This window comes from Haemaphysalis longicornis, unplaced genomic scaffold (assembly GCF_048455015.1).
Source record: "Haemaphysalis longicornis isolate Haplotype H1 unplaced genomic scaffold, Haemaphysalis longicornis Haplotype H1 scaffold_1, whole genome shotgun sequence".
In the NCBI taxonomy this organism is placed as follows: domain Eukaryota; kingdom Metazoa; phylum Arthropoda; class Arachnida; order Ixodida; family Ixodidae; genus Haemaphysalis; species Haemaphysalis longicornis.
Genome location: NW_027526203.1, coordinates 417,263,699 through 417,285,261, shown reverse-complemented (window position 1 = coordinate 417,285,261; position 21,563 = coordinate 417,263,699). Strand labels below are relative to the sequence as shown.

The window sequence follows — 21,563 nt, the reverse complement described above, 5'->3', positions numbered from 1 at the left end:
GTACCAAAACTCACACCGGTCCGCGTGGCCATATACGCGAGAAAAGGGGCCCTGACCTTCCCGCCCCCAGATGGCTTTTGAAGCGCTCAATCGCCGCGCTTGGTTCGAACGCCGGACGTCCTCAGTGCATTACGTACGAAACTGTACCGCACGCGCATGAGGTTGTCACGTGACCCTGATCTGTTCCTAACAGATCGCATAAACAATCAATGGGCTTAGCAGCTGAATGGAATTGCATCTTCTAAGCGAAAATCTGGACTCGTATTGGCTTCATGTAGGGAGCACTTTGTCTTTTTTTTCTTTTACGTTTCGGATGGAAAAAAATTCTCAGTTGTAGGCAAGCGCTTGTTCAAGCTCCAGCTCCACTATTTGTTCTGATATTCCCAGCAGGACTTGACCTGCTAGCAGGGGTGACCGTGGACTGCCATGTCGTCTGATTCCTATACTGTCATCTTTCTGAAGTCACACAGATGCTTCAACGCACTGATAATTCCATTCATTTTTGGAGCGTTGCGTCAGCTGCATCCAATTGCCTAAATCAAGCTTCAATGCATTTCATATATGGGCGGCAAGAAGATGGGAATAGGGCTGTGCGCATGTAGCAAGCAACAGAAAAACAGACAACATATACCGCAAAATAAAGATTTAATTCTTTTGGTGCGTGAACGTTAGGTGTGGCACTGTTCGTGTAGTATTTTTACGTCGCTTTGATATGATAAATCAGCCACGCTTCTGTTTCACATTGTTGCAAATGAACCTTGAAATGTGCACTTTGCAACTTCATAGTTTTATTTATTCCGAAATAATGCCTTGTCTTGCTGACTGTGCATGGACGCATTTGCTGCACTGCCAGTGGGGATGGTGGAACCGCAGACGTCCCTTGCATGCCTCTCATTTCTCGGTGAAGCGAACAATTTTGAAGCTCATCGAGTGGCTCCAGCGATGCTAAGAGGCCTGGTATCTCCAGAGCCGCGCCGACGGGCAGCGGTAATGACGCCTCCCGTGCTCAATCTGTGATTACCGACGCGATCAGGGGGCCTATCACTTGCAGAGGAAAACGCCCCCGTGACTCGTGCAGCGTGGGAGGACGCCTGTACCCAGTGCGGGTAAATGACACCCCCTCTTGTCCATTCCCTGTACACGTAACTGCACACCTGGCTTCGTCAAGACGATTTTGGGGACCGCCATTTTGGAATCACCTTTCCCAGGACCGTCTCGGAATGCGACCGGCAAAACTCGAGACTCTCCTCTCAAAAACGTCGACTCGGCCAGGGGAGGTTGTCTCTCGCTCACTCCCCCACCCCCTCCGTCTCCCTCTTTCCCTCACTTTCCTCGGGTGCTTCAACCGCTCTGATTTGTGAATCCTTTAAAAATAGCCCGCGCCGTTTCTTTTCCTTGTTGGCTTGCGGCTCCATCACATGTATTTTTACTTTCCCTTCTTGTTTCCGCTGCGGCTCGCCTGTGGCAACTTGTCTTTCAGTCTCCGGCTCCTGTCTCCACTTTTTTTTTCGTCTGTGAACAACAAAAAACAGCCGCGAGGCTTCTTGCTTCGTTTTCACTTGTTTTGAGTTGGTGGCATCTTGCAAGTGGAGGCAAGCGCTGGTGTCACCGAAGCGGAGTCACCCGCACTTGTGACTAGCCTCTTTGCAATGGCTGAACTCTTGCGGTTAGATGGAAACGTGCGGTGTGGATTTAGCATGCAATATCCCAAAGATGCGCCACAGATGGGCTGTTGATTTTGGTTTTATGGCAGGTTTGCAATGCTTCTGTGCTTGTACGCATCCAGTGTTAGTTACGGTGGACCATTGAGAACGACTTGGCATCCACTGCCGAACACTTCGCCTGTACCAGGCTTTTTTGTGCACTCCAAATACGAGAACTAGGCTCTGTTAACCTTCAACTGCAGTTACTATGCGTTTGGAGCAACGAGGCTTTAGCACGCCCGGTATTCACAACATTAACCGGCCGTCCGCTGTAGTGGCAACGCATGAAACCGCTGTACTGAAGTATCTTGCACTACTGCCTACTTTTCTTACCGCTTCTGCACCGCGCCACGCACGAATTTTTAACTGGCCGCCAGCTCCTGAAATTCGGCGCAAGACAGACAGCCTTTGCAGAAGCAATGTTCCTCGAGCAACAAGCATCCGCAGTCAAAACCAAGGCGGACAATGGAAAGACGTCCTCCCTGTGGCTTGGTGAGCTTGCTGAAAACGCTTGTGTGTGATGTTTTTTTTTTTTCTTTTCATAAAACTTAGGCGGACGGGGAACAAACGTGACGACAGCACGTTTGCTTGCCGAATGTCTAGAGCACGATTATTTTGTTGTTGTAGCTTATTTTGAACTATTGCAGGAGGAATTTTTTTAGCAAGCTATTTAAGACAAAAAATAACAGTGCACATAAATCGGTTTTAAATGGTCGATCACTGTCTTATTCGCTGCTAAGGGGAAAGAGTAAGGTTTGACGCATTTAAGCGACACCAAACCTATAAGATTCGTTGTGCAGTCGAGACTTCTAATTATTCTTTTACCACCTGGGCTTCTTTTGATTCACTAAATGTGACGGGCACTGCTGTTTTTCATTTGGCCGCCATCAGAAATGCTTTCCCATCGCTGCCGGGATCTCATGCTCAGCAGCAGGACGTCTTTGCGAGCGATCCTCCGCTGCTAGTGCTACTATGTTATAGCCGCTTCGAGTATGCTGGGATCTTTAATGTATTACACGTTATATTTAAGATTGGTCCCGTTAAGACATTACGTTTTCTTAATGAGGGCAACTTGATTTCACGTCAATAGCCTAACGGTAGTATACAGTGTATGATATCGGGATTTAAAGCAAGGTATCATTTCTAGTACTGTTTTCTTTGCGTTATCTGACTTATAATATAGGCGACAGTATGCGGCAATAAGTCGAACAAAATTATGAGGACCACGGCGAAAGGTTTGCCAAAGATATAGCTCGTATTGACAGGAATTAAAACAAGATGGTTATCAAGAACTGGAGCAGGGTGGAACTTTGGGGTAAGCCTAAATTGATTATACATAAATATAATCCTATAGATATCGTGGTGCTTGCAAAAACATGTTTTGTTCTGGTTACTCACTGAAAATAAGCCTAACAGTATTTATACTGGGTAACATTTCTTTTAGAAACAATTACTGTTAGTTAAAGCCAGCGAGGCTACTGTAGAACTAAGCCAGTTTCCCGTGCACAAAGAGCGAATGCGGGATATAATGGCGTCACCCAACGGCGACGCACAGTTTGGTGGCTCCCGTGCGTCAGTTTTCCAACAATGTACCCGAATGACATCACTGTTATCAAAGAACCAAGTGCGGCGAATGACCAACTCTACTCACGACTTCACTAAAAAATGCATCTGCTGACATTGTGCTGGGCCACGTCATTAACCGAATAGGGCGAATTCGGGTACATTGTGGCAAAGCAGACCCACATGAGCCTTTAATAATGTAGACTGAGAGGTTTTCTCCTAGGCATGCAAAAAGTCGCCTTATTTTAAGCCAGGTCGACATGGTGCAATAGTAATTTTCGCTCCCCCGTGGTTAACGCTTTCATATTCCTGTGTTTCGAAGTTAAGTCTTTCATTTTCTGAGAGAGCCTGCTTTTTAGGGTCTCTTGTTCCTACCCCGCTACTGATGGGTCTGAAAGAACCATGGTCAAGCTGTCTTTTATTGCGTTTATGCTTGATACCTTACTGAAAGTGCGAATTTGTTCTCAAACTGCAAACTCCCGTGCCTTTTCTTTTACAGAGTGCAACTTTGCTTAGTTTCGTCTCGATAATTTCGTTCTTCCTCTTCTCAAATCCAGCCTAATTCTACTCCATACCATCCAGTGATCTGTGTAGTCGGTCATGCCTGATAACTACAGGTCCTGCTCAATTTTCACTTAGGACAAAGTCGATTTCATTTGTGGTTTATCTGTTGGGGCTTTTCTATGCCTCATTCGTACTGTTTTATCTACATAATTATTCTCAGAATATTTCTCTCTTCAAGCCCGCTGGGTGAGTCACCTCTGCTATACGAGAACATATTCCAACGCTCTAGATGACCTCTTCCCTTACTCGCTAATCTCTTACATTTACGTTGAGCCCTACATCACAATCAAGTACGTATGGTTCCCTTAGGAGTTGCCGATTCAACACCTCGTAGGGACTGTCAATGGCCTCTCCATCGTAGGTGTAAGATGATGCACAGGCTCGCATTAGTTTCAACTTTACCTTCTATTGCCTTGTTTGCTATGGCGGCCTGACTCCCACTCAGTGCTTTAACCTCTTTACGTTCCCTGAAGTGTGGATCAAGAGCTCTACCCTAAGCTACTTCCGTTCCATGTGGACTTTGTAGCAGACAATGAGACTAGTATTCCCCTTTAAAACTGTTGCCAGTTCTAACCTCACTCAGCACTATCTCTTTTAGTGTCGGAGAGGTCCTCTATCACGGCTAAGCAACGCTGTCGCGATAAAGTTACAATGTTACAGGTTGCGAAATTCCAATTCCATTGTTGGCCGGTCCGCTTTGGTCCCCAAGGAGTGTTAGCGTCCTAAACTGAGTTGCTGATCTCACCTAGCTCCGCCTTGGCGGAATGCTACGCAGCTGCAGAGCTGACCGCCGTGAGCTTCGTCGCTCGTCGCTGGTTGATAAAAAACCTGCGGCAGATGCAGCAGCAAGGGACGAGGCTCTGTGCCGGTTACACAGTTCTATTCTGTGCCCCCCCCCCCCTCCCCTAATATGTCTTAAGAGCATAGTTGCTATATCTTAGCTTCAACGGTGTCTGAGGATCATTCTCAGTGTAAGAGCGCTAGGTACCACACCTCGTGAAATCACATCGCTCGGTGTGAAGCCCGTCAGTCAAGGTCACTGAGTGACCTTGACTGACTTCCTTGACCAAGAAGGAAGAGCGTGGCAGGGCAGCGCCCGCCGGCGGTTTCGGCGAGAGCGTTCCAAGCGTATCGTCTGCTACCGTTTTTTTTTTCGCCGCCGTTGCCCAGCTACCCAGCACTGTGACAACTTCGGAAGTGGAAGCGACTGGATTAGTGACCTTGCTTGATATAGTGGGTGTTGTATGGGCCAATGAAGAATGAAGAGTGCGGTAGCTGCGTAGGATACACGGAGGACAATATCATGGAGAGGAGATTAACTTACATGCACACTAAATATATACACCCTAATGATAACGCATGATAACGTAAGTATATGCTGGCTGTCCCTGTGTTCTCGGTTGATTTCCTTGCTTGTTTCCTATTTGGTCAAGGTGGGATTGTTGTGCATGTTGAGTGTATTAATAGGTAGCTATGCTGCACCACACCCCCTACATTAGGGTGTAGGCACAGTTACATGCATCTACTTTGCGGTGTTCACAAGAATACCCTTTCTCCATCCTCAAAGCCTTTTTTTGCCAGCCCGCCTTTAAAAGGTGTTTGCTATGGTGCAAGAATTTTACACCCTTTTCGGCCAATAACAGTGCATAAAAGTTTAATGTTTGTAGCCGGATTTTGTCACACGTGGCCTTATCTCCTCGTGTAGGGGTAGGGGTCTATCGTCTCTATCACCTTTATCGTGCTAAAAAAAAGTTTCGGCGAGTGGACGAGCCAAGCAACTCGATCGATATTCGTGCTCAATGTTGCGCTCGCGGAGCTGAACAGAGAGAATGACGCCAAGTTCAACATGTGTCCGTTGACCTCCAAGGGAGGACTAAACCACCTAAAAATAAAAAAAACATAAAAAAACCAAGGTGACTAAAAATAACCAAGTGGTGCTCCTCCCGCTGGAGCGTTACCACTCTTATCCAAACGAGTTTCAATTTTTTGTAACAGTACCTGTCTGGGCCAAGCTTTCAAAGTGCCACCGGGGATCGGAATTCGTTTTATCGGTTGCTTCTAGTAGTATTGACGAATGTCTAGTGCATAGCGATTTCTAGTATCGCTATTTAAACTGATGTTCAGGCAGTATTGACGAAATCAAATTGTGGTTTCGTGCACCGAAGCGGCACCTAGCTTAGACCTGAGGCGCACCGTATAGTGGAGCGCTACATTGTAATTTAGACCATCTGGTGATTTTAGCTGCGCTGAAATCTAGACGCTGTCTAAACGCCCCCCCTCCCCCCCGGCCGGCAGTCGAGGGCTCAGCAGAGCAACCCCTTAACCACTGAGCGACCGCAGCGTGTTCAAAGTATTGACAGCCGCTCAAGGCCGCCTTGCCTTAGTTATCATATGAAATACGACTCAACCACATTGGTTAAACGGAGGCTTAAAATAAATTGTTCCATGTTTATTGCAGTTGTGCAGATGACGCGCTGCACACGGTGCCGCGTCGAGCGAAAGTCGGTTTAGCTGAATTACAGGACGCATAAGAATTCATTAATGAAGTATTTCTGTACATTGATACAGGAGTTATTTTATTTATTTATTTATTTATTTATTTATTTATTTATTTATTTATTTATTTATTTATTTATTTATTTATTTATTTATTTATTTATTTATTTATTTATTTATTTATTTATTTATTTATTTGGGGCGATCTTTTGCAGATCCGGCATGTTTACACTGACACGGTGAGCGTTTTTGCTCAACATGGTGTGCTCCACGTTGGGGCTCGGTTTTCGCTGAGGGTGGTTGGTAAAACGTTTTCATTCAGTCGTCTTGGGGCTTACTCTCGATCTCTCGGCTTTCAAGTCCAGGTCTTCTAAGGCTCAGGGTAGCGTGAATAAGAGGGGGTGGGGGTTTTGCGAGGCGCTATATGTTCCCAGACCTTGAATCGTGTTTGAAGCTGGCGATCTGAAAGTAGCCAGAACACCAAGGCCAGACATATTTTACGCGAATGTTGAACTGGCACTTGGATCCATTGGTCAAACGTTCAGCCGCCGAAATCCCCGCCGGCATCGCTCGTGGAGTGGGAACTCAAGGAGCAGAAAAGCGGAGTCATCCGATGCCCTGATAGCAGTTCGCTTTGTTGTTGTTGTGTTTGTTTTTGAGCCTTCGAATGAGAGTAGCTTTCACCCCTGAGACGTTACTTCGACGAAGAAGGCAGCAGAACGGCCGTAGCTTGTCTCATAGTTGAGCCATCTTCTTGATCTTTTCCTGGTCTACCTCGTGCTGAACACAAGGGTTTGGGCGTAAGCATAAGCAGTGTCATCTTGCGCCTGCCTTTTAATTCGCAGCGTAATAGGAAAGTGTGCTACTTTATGCGCAAGGATGAGTGGGTTTTCCGGAATTCAATGAACACAGACACAAAATTCCCGTTGTGCCAGGCACCTACATGTGTACTCAGGGGTGAAGCCCCCCCTCCCCCCCCCCCTTTTTCTCCTATAAATTTTAATCAGGAGGGGTTGGGGGAGGAAGCGGACGAGGCCACTAACTCTGCCTATTACCAAGTAATGGCTACCAATAATTATTTTCGTGGCGCAAGCTCCAACTATATGCGGCTTCGATGTATGCTCTGACCACGACGATCAGCCATGTCGCAAATGCACCGGAGAAAGAAATGTACAAAACAATGGGAAAATTAAGTAAATGTACCACATTACCTCGAAGTTTTTATTTTTAATTTGTATAAATTTCTAATTTGACCTTTTATGTTTCCGTTTTGTTGTTTTTTCTTCATTTTTTTCTTTCTGTCGTGTTGTCCCTTTCCCTTTGCCTAGTCTAATGGTTCTTGCGGTTCAGATGAACAACGAGAAATCTACTAGGTGCCAGAACTTCCCCTTATTTAACGACCTGAGGGCATTGTAAGTTTTTTACGCCACAACTGTTCAACGCAGGCTTCTGCAAACAGAAGGTGGCCAAAAAATGCGGGCTGTTTTGTAAGCTTGTGTGAAACTGTTCCAGGCGTACTCATGAGCGCTTTTACCTCTCGAGTTTCAACAGGGATCGTTCCCAACAGCTTTGCACAGTCACTGAATCGTAACCGAGTTCACGTTATGTTGAGAAACTCTTTAGGCGTTAAACTTGACGCTCATTTTCAGGGATACAGCCATCAGTTTGACGAAATTCTAGCCTCTATAGTTATGAGCATCGTAGATCATATTGAGCGCGAATGGAAGTGGCTAGCGACAGTATCGGGCAAGCTGCGTGTGAGTGAGTGGGGGAATAAACTTCATTTCGACGAGCTTCAGGCGATGGTGGTTGGACGCCCGCCCGGTTGGGGCTCCTCTTAGTCCGGAAAGCACTGACCCGCGCTGGCTGCCCAGGCCCTCTCCAGCTGGCAACGCTTGACTGGGAGGTCGGTGATGGCCAGCTGTACCGCCCACTGCTTGCTTGAGAAAAAAAAACTGCTGTCTCATCACTGATAATAGGCCTTACCACTGGCGACCAAAAAAGAAGGGAAATACCGCAACTGCGCATTTATCAGTTGAGTAATAGCTTAGTAACCAAGACTTCGAAAAAGCGAGCGCAGGAAAGCATACAATGGCACTGCTTGCGAAGAAAAACAGTTCCGACTGGAAAGTTCCTGGTGCTTTGTTTAAGACAACAAACCATTAATGACCGGTGGACACAACCCACTTGCCCTACTTATCTAAACGCGATCTCCCCCTTCCTAGATGCCAGGTCTGCATCATTTCATGGTCGATCGCTGTACAACCACAGACGTGCTAGTGTAGTTTTTGCCGTGGAAATAACACAATAATCGTATTGTAAACCGATTCCTACATGAAATGTTTGGTATCCGGGATGGTAAGCCCCAACTGTGTCTTTAGACTTGATTTGACAAAATCAACCCCTCTTAATCGCTTTCCCAGCCTGGGCAGTGAAAGCAACAACTTACTGCAGAGAAATGCCACGTCGGCAGGGACCCTTTCCTCTGCAGCTATTCTCGGGATTGAACACAGCAACTCCCCATCCACAATTAACCATGCCGGGTGGTTGGTATGGCAGGTCTCCGCTGCAGCATTTGAATGGTTTTTGCACTTGGTCATCGACACCAACAAGCTCACCTTTGAATGATGATCTTGCACTAGGATTTTCTTCTGCACCAATTGGTGTGAAATGCCTGGCACCGGCATGGTCCACGGGAGGGGCGTGGCGGTACGCCCTGCTTAGGAGACGGGATGATCGAATGTCGGTAAAGGGCGGAGTAATAATGCGGAGTAGAAAATGAAGCCTTCGTGCAGCCTTCTCGCAGCGATCACGCTACTACAGCCGCGCGAAGACCATAAAATAGATTTTTGTGAACGTTGCCAAAGAGGCGGGAGGACTTTAAACTTTAACGCAGCTGACCAATGGGAAACATGCAGGTGGACAAATAACGTGACGTTTGTTTCAGAGATACCTTAATGATATACAGCCTTGTTATCCGGTCGGTGTTCCATTGCTCGCGCCTTGAAAAAGATAAGGCATTGCTATGAAATTGGGTTGGGTAAGCGTCGGCTTCACAAGAAGGGTTCGTGGGGTGACAAAACTCAGAGATTTTCGTCATCCTTATCCCGGGTGTTACGGTAAGAGGTTATGCACGCAATATCGTGACGACAAATGTCTTCCGTGCTTCCCTTGATGCACACTTCTTCTTTGTGTCGATTCGATCGACCCATAAGTTAATGAACACAAGTGGGGCTCGTATATTGCCCAGGCCGGTTATGGTGAAGCATTGTGCGGAAGTCAAATCCAGCGTTCGTCCATACAAGCTCCGACTCTATGAGCGAGTATTTAAAACAAGTATAGAAATAAACCCCCGGACATCCTTCACTGCGCGGCGGTGGCCCATTCGCCATCAATCAAGAACAGGCGCAATTCCTCAAAATCTCCCTCCGCGGTCATCTCTTTGGCGCTGATAACTTTTGCCGTTCTATTCGAAGCCCAGCTTGCCCGCCCCGTCGGCGAAACTTGTCTGTAGTACGCCGCCGGTAACGGTCCCAGCGCTTGTCAACGGCCGCGCGATCTTCCTCGCTCGCATTATTTTTTGCACCCGCCGCATGCCGCGTATAGTCGTGCACAGTCGTCGCCAGAGTCGTGGCACTGTTCCAGGAGCACGGGGTAGCCTCGGCTGCCCGACTCTAGCCAAGATGAGTCAGCGGCAAGAAGTGGATGTTCCCGCTGATTCACAAGCGCGCGGAAGCCTTTCGACACAACAACTTCCCCAGTGTTAGTCATCGCGTGTAACAGCCTAACCCAGGAGATAGAAGAGGGACGGTCACCACATAGAATGGAACGGCACGAAAACGTTGCGGGAGTCATTCCATTGCCTAGCCCCAAGTCTGACAAAATCACTTGGGAGTGCGCTTGTTTACAGCGGGTACCAGGTAAACCGGAAAACAATTAGCATTTCCTCCATTGTTTTAGATATCATACGCGAAATTATACTGAGCCAAGTTATGTGGCTCAGCGGCGCTCATGGTTTTTAATAACAGCTGATACGTCATGCCCTCGTCCCGTCAACTTGTGCATCTATATCCACGATACAAATGTACCCTATGTTCCCTCACACCATGTGTGGATTTCGCAGTCACCTCTGTACCCAGGACATACTTCTTCAACTCAAGGAAGAGGTCATGCTTAAAGCCTCCCGGGACCACCCAAAAGCCATACTAGCCCTAGATTTAAAAGGGGCATTCGATAATGTCAGCCACACAGCCATACTGAAACAGCTAAACGGCCTAAACTGCGGGCAACGTACCTACACCTACGTTCGAGACTTCCTCGAAGGCCGAAAAGCTATTCTCAAGGTGGGTGACCTGAAATCAGATCCCGTTTTCCTCGGCAACAAGGGCACACCCCAGGGTGCCGTTCTGTCCCCCTTGCTATTTAACATAGCCCTGATTGGTCTCCCTCCGCTCCTGGCTGCCGTACCAGGCATACGCCATGGATTATATGCGGACGATATTACCATATGGGCCATTCATGGATAATGTAGGGGACATGGAGAACAATCTGCAACAGGCGGCTGACATAGTCATTCAATATGCACGGCAGTGTGGCCTAGAATGCTCGCCGCAGAAATCGGAGCTGCTGATCGTCTCAGGAAAGAAGAAATTCTCTCCTGGGTCGCCAGCCATCTCCCTGCACATGGACGGCCATGTAATTGTTCCGACTCCGCAGGTCAGAATTTTAGGCATGCTTTTCCAAGCGGATCGCTCGCACACCCAACTGCTCAATAGACTTAAGAACACCACAGAGCAAGTATCGCACATGATCCGCAGGATTAGTACCAAGACTAGGGGTATGCGAGAGGAGGATATACTCAGGCTGGTTCAAGCCTTCGTCGTGTCTAGGGTCACTTACTCCCTCCCCTACGCCATACTCTCCAAGACCGAAAAGGACAAGGTGGAAGCCCTGATACGCAAGGCGTACATACTAGCATTAGGACTGCCTGTTACCACCTCAACGCAGAAACTTTTGCGGTTGGGAGTACACAATACCTTAGATGAATTATTGGAAGCCCAGAATTTGAGCCAACTCTTACGCCTGAGCTCTACCCCTACCGGTAGAGCCATTCTATCTCAACTACACCTGCGCTCTCCTCTGCAACACCCGCAGGCGGATGCGACTCAGCTTCCCGATGAGGTTCGCAAGTTCATTGATGTGGCCCCACTACCACGCAACATGCATCCGACACATCACGAGGCTTGTAGGGAAGCCAGAGCGAAAGCTATTCTTAATCAATACGGCCGAAACTCTGCCACAGTCTATACAGACGCCGCTTCATATCCCGAGCGAAGAGCTATGACCGCTGTTGTTTCTACTACCGAAAACCTCGTTACATGCGTATCAATTCCCACCATCCACTCTCTGCAGGCGGAGGAAGCGGCCATCTCCCTAGCGATTGCACAAACTTCGGCAGAAATAATCATCACAGACAGCCAACAAGCCTGTAGAACCTTCTCCAGCGGCTTCATATCCCGACCTGCCCGAAAAATTCTACTCGAGCATCCTCCTCGACATCCCGTACGGATTATTTGGGCTCCAGCCCACTCCGCCGTGTCTGGCAACGAAGCTGCCCATCAGCATGCCCGAGAGTTGACCCACCGGGCAAGCCAGGAGTTCGGCGAGCAGTGGCAGGTCTCCCCTCTCTTGTCGTTCCACGAAGTCACTCAGCATTACCGTCTGGAACGAATGCTATATCCTCCTGCGCACAAAAGCCTCACCAAAGAACAAGAGAGCCACCTCCGAGGCATTCAGACAAACACATTTCCCCACCCCACTAGAGCCCACATTCTGGCCCCCACCCTGTACTCCTCGCAATGCCGCTTCTGCGAGGCTCCGGGCACCCTCTACCATATCATTTGGGGCTGTGATAAGAACCCCCACCTACCCCCCCCCCCCTGCCTTTCCCCTCCCCTGAGCACTGGGAGAGAGCACTGTCCAGCTCGGACCCTGACTACCAGCTTTGGCTGGTGCAGCGAGCCCAAGAAGCCGGACGGACTCAAGGGGTCCTGGAATGAGGACTCTTCCCCAGGGCTGACAGCTTCAGATACACGTTTATTCCTCCTCCTCCTCCTATATATGCTTAAATGTACGCTCCTTCTTGGCCAAGAAACCAAGCTTATAAGTCTACGAGCTTTTATTATGTTTTATCTCTGGGGGAAGCCTATATATTTGAACGCCGGATGACCTCCAAATGGCACGTGTTTATTGACTTTGCTATTCTTAACAACTCCTCAAAACCCGTTTCATTATTCAAACAATAATGTGGCTGAGGGGTCAAGTGTATCAGTCTCGGCAACGCAGTGTCTGATTCTCACTCGTTAATTCACGGCAATAATAGAAAGGGTCTGTTTCTGCTATACATAGAGAGCTGAAAACAAACAGCTTTCGACGATTCTTGACTAGGCTGTCATACCTTTGCTATATTATTTTAATTGTCAAGTGACCTGTATGGACACATGCGTTAGATTTGCGCAAAACGATAAAATACACCACTAATTATTTCAGGAAATACGATAATTGGGTGTATGAAATGTTCCAACTGCTTCTTCAGCTATCCCTAGTGCCAGCGCTAAGGACCATAGTACCCGAACCGAGGTAAAAAAGCGTAAAAAATAAGGGTAAAATATACAACTCAAGTAGAAGAAGCGGCCCGGTGTTGATAATAGCAATAAAAAAATTCTCCGCATTTCCCCGAGGGGAATAATGTGAAAGTGCGAATGCACGAGTTGAATTTGCGCGGTTCGGTAATGTTCGCGAAAGAGAGATCACACACACACACAACTACAAAGAAAGAAAGATGCATTTATTCACACACACCTATTTGTGTTGTCGTTGTACTTAATTGCTAGATCGGATCTCAGCTTTGAAATTTCGTGTCAGTACTCCTTTAAGCAGGTGCATTAGCCCTTCTCACGCCCGATTCTTGGCCAATCCCCCACGTGGGTATGTGCCATGTCAGCGGCCAGGCATCGCGCGCCCATCTCCCCCCGTTGCCAAGGAAGACGAGGAGATTCCTGGCCAATCCCCCACGTGGGTATGTGCCATGTCAGCGGCCAGGCTGCGCGCGCCCATCTCCACGTGCGCGGACATCGCCGGTGGACGCAGGTTCAGGGTCGCTTAAGAAGTGCATTGCACTTAAAATATTGATTTCGGGTGCTGTCCTGAGCAGCACTATTACAACGACAATACTCTTGCAAGCTGCAAGAGCGATTAATATTACCCGCCGCGGTGGCTCAGTGGCTAAGGCGTTGCGCTGCTGAGCACGAGGTCGCGGGTTCGTTTCCCGGCCGCGGCGACCGCTTTTCTGGTGGAGGCGAAAAGCAAAAACGCCCGTGTGTACGAGATTTCGGCGCACTATAAAGATCCCCAGGTGGTCAAAATTAATCCGGAGCCCTCCACTACGGCGCGCCTCATCGCCTGCGTTGCGTCGGCGCGTTAAACACCACAATCAATCAATCAATCAGCGATTAATATTGCAGATATGGGTTTTTGTGTTCTCACGTGCCTTAACCTTTTTTATTTCCAGATGGAGCAGCAAGCCAAGCTCACTGCTAAACTTACCTCTGCTTCATTAAAGTTTTTTCCACCCGCTCACTGTACTGACTCTTTGATTGGGGTTGCCCCCCGAAGTACGTCATGATTGGGGTTGAAGGAAACACGTGATTAAAAATTTACCCTTTCGGTCTCCATTCTTATTAACTCCCGTCGAAGAAGGACGTAGGCCGGTACGACAGGCCATATCTTTAATTGAAGCAGACTAGCATATTGTCATCATGGCCCTAAAGGTTGCTACCGGTGAAGCCTGTTCGAAGTGGTCCACTTCCTTCAGCGCGGTGACTAATTTGCCATTCACGCGCTTTACTGCAGGCAGACAGTAGTTTAGGTGGTACGAACTCACTCCAAGTCAACAAATTCGGAGCCAAGAAATTCAGCCAAGAAATTCAGAGCCAAGGTACCGCTAGAACACCACCCTCCCTGCTCCTATCGGGCTGCGCTAGAGTCTAATTGCAAGAGTCGAAGAGGCACGATTTTCTGTCTTCTCTTCACACTTGATTGACAAAAGGGGACACCACTCGAGCTTTTTTACGCCTGACGGTGGTGGCAAGCATGTTCAGTGTCATATTAATGTTGCGAGAGTAAAATGGTTACAGTATGATGAGCGCAACTACGCATAAAAAAGCAAAAAAAAAAATCACGTAAACAAGTCGTTGAAGTCCTAAACAACATCACTCCCACTATATTGAGCCCTTCAGGAGAACAATGAGGTTTTAAACGTGCTTAGTCTGCCGTACACTTCTATCTTTATGGTCAAAAGTGACTGTAAGCGGCATTTCAGTACAAGTAGTGCTTCATCGATATCAGCTGACCACGACCTGGGTAAATTTGTTCAAATATCTTTTTTTTTTTTCAAAGAAGGGGAGAGTTAATAAATAAATACCCGAATAAGAATTTCGTATAAAAATGTGTATAATTATTAAATAAATAAATAAGGCCACGAAGAAGCGGGCTTCAAGGATGTTGAGATACAGAGGCAAGCATCGAAAGGCGTCGCCTCTGTAGTTTTGAAAAATTCTTTTATTCTCTTTCGAGGAAGGAAGAATGGAGGGGGGGGGGGGGAGGGGCATGGGCGTCGTTGGGGAGCCCGAATACCACCTTGGGGCTCAAAATGTGTCGACTATACCCACCAAGCTAGCACAAATCAAGGGTCTTGCAAACCAGCACCTCGTAGTCGCGGAAGCTGAGCTCCTGATCGTCTTGCGCCACGTACAGCACATGGTGGCCGGGGTGCACCTTCCCGACGTACACCTCGCCGTCGTTCACGACGCGGCCGATGTACAGAGGCTCGCCGTCACCAGCTCGGCCACCCTGCACCGCTCCGTACGGCAGCTGCCCGTCAGAGGCCGGCACCCAATCGAACTTCTCCGGATGCTCAGTCGCCAGGCACTGCGAGTGCAGTCATCGCGCGCGCATCAGCAAGGCCGCCAACGGCAGCTGGAGGGCGCCACAGCCCTGTACCTCAACGCATAGAGTTTCTATGCCTCAACGTAAGGGAGAACGGGCGTGCGAGTTTGCCTTGGCGCTGTAGGTTCTTATCGCAGTTATGAGCCTAAAGTGTGATTAGGCTTGTTCAGTTAGACAGCCTGTTTTCTTCGAAGAGAAAGTGGCACGGAATCCCGCACCCAACAGGGCCGAAAATACAAGCCCTCGGGCAAGGGTTAAATTTTGTGCATTGCGCTTTACCATTTCAAAGCAAAAAAAAAAAAAAAAAAAACCAGCCACAGAGTAGAAAACGAAGTCGCTTAGCTCAGATTCGTCTTGTATACAGCGTTGGAACTGCACGGTGAAAAGGAAAGGAAGCAGGACAAGCGCTTGTCGGGTTCTCTTCCATTCCACTTTGTCGTCCTTGCGCGGTCACGTCACGCGAAAATAGTCGCTCAAAATTCTCACTGTCGCCATTTGGGAGGATTGAAGAGTCATCCAGGCATTGTGATCATGTAGCCACGAGGTTTGGCCCCGTGCGAGCAATGCGAATGATAGTGCCTGCTGAGTTTGTTTGCCGGCGACGCGCGCAGATGCTGAACGCAATTAGGGGGATGATAATGACTCCGGGTTTGGCCAAGTTCGGATAGACTTCCCGCCTCTAGGCGCGGTTGCGGCTTCAATTTGTATTTTACTTGCTTTTAAAAAAACGTGTTTATTTTATGCCTAAAGGAAAATATTATGAATAGATTATAGGAAGCGCTGAAGATTATACCTCGTTGTTACTAGAAAACTGCTGAAGATATCCTTTAACAAAGCGTGCGAAATTCAAACAAACGGCTGGTGTGCTGCATCATCAATGCACAGGAGACGAACTCCACACGACGGGGTTCTGCGCACGAAATTTCAATCTAAGGAGCTGAACACAAGGCAACAGATCAGCGGCGCAATGGGAGGCCACCCTGCTGAACCCGCATCCAGCTTGACAGGAATGGCTCGTGGACAGGGCAGTGAGACCAACAAAGTGGCCAACGGAAGCCCCGGAAGGGCCCGACCACTGACATGCGTCAAAATCAACGCCAGGCAAAGCTGGTGCTGAGCAAACACACTACTTACAAGAAACAAGCAGACGTACCTTGCACGAAAACTGCGTAAACAAGACGAAAAGACGACTATGCTGTTGCCTGCGACGCTTCATTTTGCATCGGTCGTTTTATTTGCACTGTTTGTATGTAAGGTGTCTGCAACAAACCCGTCCAGTTATCTTGTTTGATGCAACTAGCAGACAATAAAATGGTCTGCAAGCCCTATTTTTGCGTTAATTACCGATGACTTGATTGTTTTGCACCGCTAAGTGAGGACAAAAATTGTGAAGGCATGTGGTAATAGAAAGAGAGCCGTTGCTGTATCGGCGATTCATCCATCTTATTGAAAGGAATGCTTTACCTGGAAGGCACGTTCAGTTTCCCGAAGTAAGAATTTGCTTCAGAAACAAAACTTCCAGAAGGTTGGTTTCTCCTCACTCCCTCCTTTGTCATTGTATACTTTGACCAACGCTTTGACGTTACTTGATTTTCACGCATGCTCTTTTGTCTTCACTCTGCAGCATGCACGTGTTTTCTTGCGAATGAATGTTCTGCTTGCATCAAAGAGCCCGTGGAACACTTTCCTGAGCTTTTTAAACGCAGGAAATACTTTTGGAACGTCGTCAACAAGAACGCCGATCCTTAGATTAGGTGGTCACGAAATACCGCGAAATATGACTGAAAGTAACTAATAACCTCACCTAAAAGACTTTGCTCCTTTCTCGGTGTTCCAGAGTGGCGACACTCAAAAAATGCCGTCGCTGCTGCCGGCTTTCTTTCAGATGCAGCATTCGAAAGCCACTTTAAATAAAATCGCAACAAAAAGAAAGCAGAGAACAAAGAGGTATTCGCTGCGGCGAGAAAATACTGCCGCGGCGCTCCTTGCTCTGGTAACTATACCTTTCCAAGTGCTTCCCGGGACGAGGGAAAGAGCATTTATGGGCACCCTAGAAAGGTCCCTATAGAGGCCCCCCACAACAGTGCCGATGAATGCTCTACCTCTTTTTCTCGTCCCTGGAAGCACTTGGAAAGGTGTAATTGGACCCGCAAAAAGCGGTGGTAACAACGATATTGCTTGTGCCGCCACTGAAGCTCGCAAACAATATCCAGATCGAGACAGCTGAGAAAAATGTCGTGAGCGAGTTTCGAAGTTCTGTAATGGGCGGCGTAGAGCAGTAATATTTAGCTTGAGTACTTTGTGACAGCATAATCAAAGTACAGAACGGGCTTGATGACTTCGTAAAAGCATTTCAGATTTCGAAAAAGTTCGAGAAAGTGTTGCAGGGGACTTTTAAGCCCCATTTAGCACTTCGGAGTGCGTGTCTTCGCCTGATGTGCTCTTGCGTTTCGGCGCGTGGGTGAAGGCAGTCTCTAGGAGTCGGCAGGTCTTCATATGACCTGCGCAGTAGGCATTTTGCCATGCAGAAAATCTCCATATAGCCTATGGACAGGCTGAGAGAAAACCACATATGGTTATTCGTAGGAACCTCGCTGCTTTAAAAATTATACCGGTGTGCCCAAACAAGGCAGAGATGGGTTGACGGCACAAGTAACGCCGGGTCTGCGCACGGAGTGGGCGAGCGCTGGCGGTTACGGCGCAGCTAGGAAGTCGGTGGCGCTAGCCCCCTGCCCCAGCGAGCAGACACTTGCGCGCAACGCACCTGGTAGTCCTCGTGTCCGAAGGCGCCGCCGCTCCAGCTGACGTAGCAGCATGCCGCGTCTGGCTGTGCCCAGCCAACGAGCGTCTCGTTTTCGTGCACCGCTCGGGCCACGTACACGGGACGGCCGTTCAGATTGCCCGCGCTCAGGGCGTGGTACGGCAGCCGGTTCTCTTTACAGATGACCCACTCGCAGCAGGGCTGGTACTTGGTGACTGCAAGGGTGAGTGCGCGGAATGGGTTCAGACCTAAACACTTCGTGATACCTTGGCACAAATGCAAAGTCCCCCCCTTTGAATCTGCGTCTTTTTATTCGTACCGTGGTAAAGACGCCACAACAACCCTTGGTGAGCTTTGGGGATGACCCAGTGCTACCAAAAAAATACTGGATTACATTCGAATGCAGTCACAAACACGAATTGCTGGGTTTCACTCGCTCTGCTTTCAGTCTCTCCAGCGAGTTCGATTGTCAGGCAGGCAAGCTACGAAATAGAGTAACCAGCACTGTGTAAACTATGAGAAGCAAACCGCGTTGATAGTACTATCTGGATCAGCGTCAGCTTCCGTTTAAACGATTAACAATTTTCTCTTGTTAATGTGTAACTGAATACGAAAAAACGAAAAATAGAATTATTGCGATAGCACTAGTTTACTCGGTAGGCTGAAAATCCGGCGTCTCTGGCACACCAACGACACACAAAAGGGCATATATGGCTTCAAAAAAAAGAAAAAGGTCAAAGAATGCGAGGATCAACGACAAATTTATCAGGGAAGGTTCTGTGAGCAAAGTTAACCGAGTTGAAAAGAAAAATCGGCAAACTTTGGTCTGGGTGGGATCATACCAGTGACCACCGGGATGAAGGTGGAATTAGTGAATGCGTTGCCCGATGCATCGTGCAACTCGAGAAGAGAGCTCTTTCCCTTAATTCTGCTCTTAAGTACAAGGATTTATAAAAAAGCCTGAACTACAGCCCTGTCGAAGTCACTGATCCTAATGTACTCGAGTCAATACCGCATTACTAGATGTCTAACAACGATATTTCACGCGAAACAGGATAACTTTGAAGAGGTATAATACACGCGGGAAAAAACTGCCCCGCAAGCAAAACATCACGAAGAGCACACCTCGACCATGTTGCATTTTTACGGAGAACAGAAAAATGCGAGAACAATGCGCTGGAGGGCGCCTTCAGCACTGTAGAGCTGCACTGTCAATTCAAAGCTGATAAACGCGACATAACTGACAACTTGCAACACAACAACAAATGTACAAACATTTGCTGCGGTGTTGCCTAAGAAAAGAAGTATGCGCGCTTTGTTGTTAACATTACATCCATCTTTTTTTTTTTTTCATATAAAGCAGCACTTTTCACTGTCATAAAGAAATAATGATGAAGCTGAAAAATAAACCACCTGACAATTGACTCAAAATCTCGACTAACTGCTTCTCGCTCACCTGAGTATTCGGCCATGGTGCAGGCAGTGCCTTAAACGGGAGGTGATCACAGTCGAGTTGCCTTTTGAATCGGTTACGTGAGAAAAACTGGCGGCTGGTCCCATATATATTGAGAAGCGACCCTGGGAGAGAAGGCTGAAGCCTGCTCATAAAACACCAAATAAAACGGCGTAGGCAACGTACACCCGCTGCGATAACGTCGGTTCGAGGAGGGCCCGGTAAAAAAGCGTCTCTTGAGTCTGCACGTGAGAAGTCGATGCCCTTTCTTGCGGCTGAAGTACAAACGCACTCCAGCTTAAGTAAGGTCTACGCTAGCAGGCTGCTATAGCGTGGACCTGACTTATCGTAGCCCCGCAATATCTTTCAGCCAGGCAAAGTCTGGCCGAATGCCCCAGCTGATAAGAAGAGAAGGCAATTCATACACGAGGAACTTCGCAGAAAAGAACACTGCTGGGTATATACAGATGTATGCAACTGCTCGTACGGAGCGCCAAGAGAGCGACAGCTCTTGAGCGATGTCAAATAAACAGTGTCAATGAACTTTCTATCGAGTGGTTTCGAGTTGTTGTCGTACCACTCAACTCTTCAGCGCCCTACATTAGCAATTCCTAGGTTTTAGCATTTTAGCATAACCTTGCTCCACAGTTAAGTGCACTCTGCCTATTCTGTCCTCGGGCGTAGGGTGCGTCCGCTATTTGGAGAAGTTTGGAGGCGGGTTTGCGGTTCAGGGTAGCAGAATTGAGGCAGGTCCAGGTCCCTGGCCCAGGAGGGGGGTGTTCATCTTGCAAGGCAAATCTCTAGCGGCCACGACGGGCACTGTTCACCACAGGGGCGTACGGACACAGGGACCCAGCGCGCACCGCGCCGCCTTGGTTGACATCGTAACGGTACGCCTCATCCAGGCTCACTGTAGGAGGGTGCGATAGCGGTGGCGATACGATGCTTGTTGAGCTGTTTTCTGCCCGTTCATAGCATTTTTCGCCTTGTACGAACGATGATCTTATCTTGAACGACCAGCCCGGCCTCTTGTTTTCACTGCGTTTTAGGGCAGCGGCAATAGCTCGTGCTATCCCCAGTGTCCACACATGTACACACACACCGGCGCTAACGCTTACACTACAGTCGCTATCTCTGACTGCTGGAGTGTTTACATCTTGCAAACCACTGGTTCGTAATAACAGCATGCATGTTCTACTTTAAATTTGAGCGAGAGTTCGTTGACTCATGAACTTAATACTGGAGTGTACGTGTGCGATATGTTGTCGCACGTATACGTTTCACGAGGTGAAACAAACACTGGCAAAATGCACAGAAGGACATAATACGGTCACGGACAAATGAAACGCAAACACGAAAATATGAACCAGAACACGCAAAATCGAAAAATAGGGTTCGTGGAGGTCCAATAATGGCGCGCTATTGGTACATTTGGAAAGCCACACTTCGCAACTTTGTTACTGTAATTAAGCCACGCGGCAATTTGACTTGCATTCAAAAAATCGTGCTATTTGTGTGTGTTCTGGTTCATATTTTCGTGTTGTCAATTTTCCAGCATGTATGTTGTCCATTAAATGTATCTGCCCAAACAACTATTCATGTAAACGGGTGTGGGAGTCTCATCAAGACGCACATTGCAGCTTTTTTTTTTTTCCAGCCGCGCTCTCTTAGTGCGCAGGCGCGGCGCATGCTGACGTAACCAGCCTTCTTCCTTCACAACAGTAATGTTGGTCATCTTCCCCCTGTAGGCGCTTGCGCTGTGCTATCGTTTATTCTCCCGCAGTCGTTCGCTCGTACTTTACAGCGTGCTCACCGATTTTAAAGCGAAAGCTTTCTTAGTGGTACCGATGGCGTTAAGTAAAAAAACTAAGGCATTTCCCCATAGGCCGGATGGTCGACCGAAAAGCTATGATAAGGTCCCTGGACACACGGCGCATGCGTGAAAACCGGGCTTCCATTGCGTCGACCGGTTACTTGAAAATCGCGAAATAGGAACGGTTCCAGATAAGACCATACA

At 48.0% G+C, this 21,563-nt stretch overlaps 1 protein-coding gene and 1 long non-coding RNA gene across 2 annotated transcripts; one reads left to right on the top strand and one right to left on the bottom strand.

Moving 5' to 3' along the window:
• Positions 1-644: 644 nt before the first annotated feature.
• LOC144172651 (uncharacterized) lies at positions 645-13,964 on the top strand. Its single transcript, XR_013323081.1, has 2 exons — positions 645-2,195; positions 13,897-13,964. It is a non-coding gene; the product is annotated as an uncharacterized LOC144172651 (long non-coding RNA).
• A 914-nt stretch (positions 13,965-14,878) lies between these two features.
• LOC144155600 (uncharacterized) lies at positions 14,879-19,732 on the bottom strand. Its single transcript, XM_077687144.1, has 3 exons — positions 19,550-19,732; positions 18,097-18,308; positions 14,879-15,314 (listed from the first exon to the last, which is right to left on the bottom strand). Exons 1-3 carry the CDS (start codon positions 19,563-19,565, stop codon positions 15,060-15,062), a joined length of 483 nt encoding a protein of 160 aa, XP_077543270.1. The 5' UTR covers positions 19,566-19,732; the 3' UTR covers positions 14,879-15,059.
• Between the last annotated feature and the right edge of the window lie 1,831 nt (positions 19,733-21,563).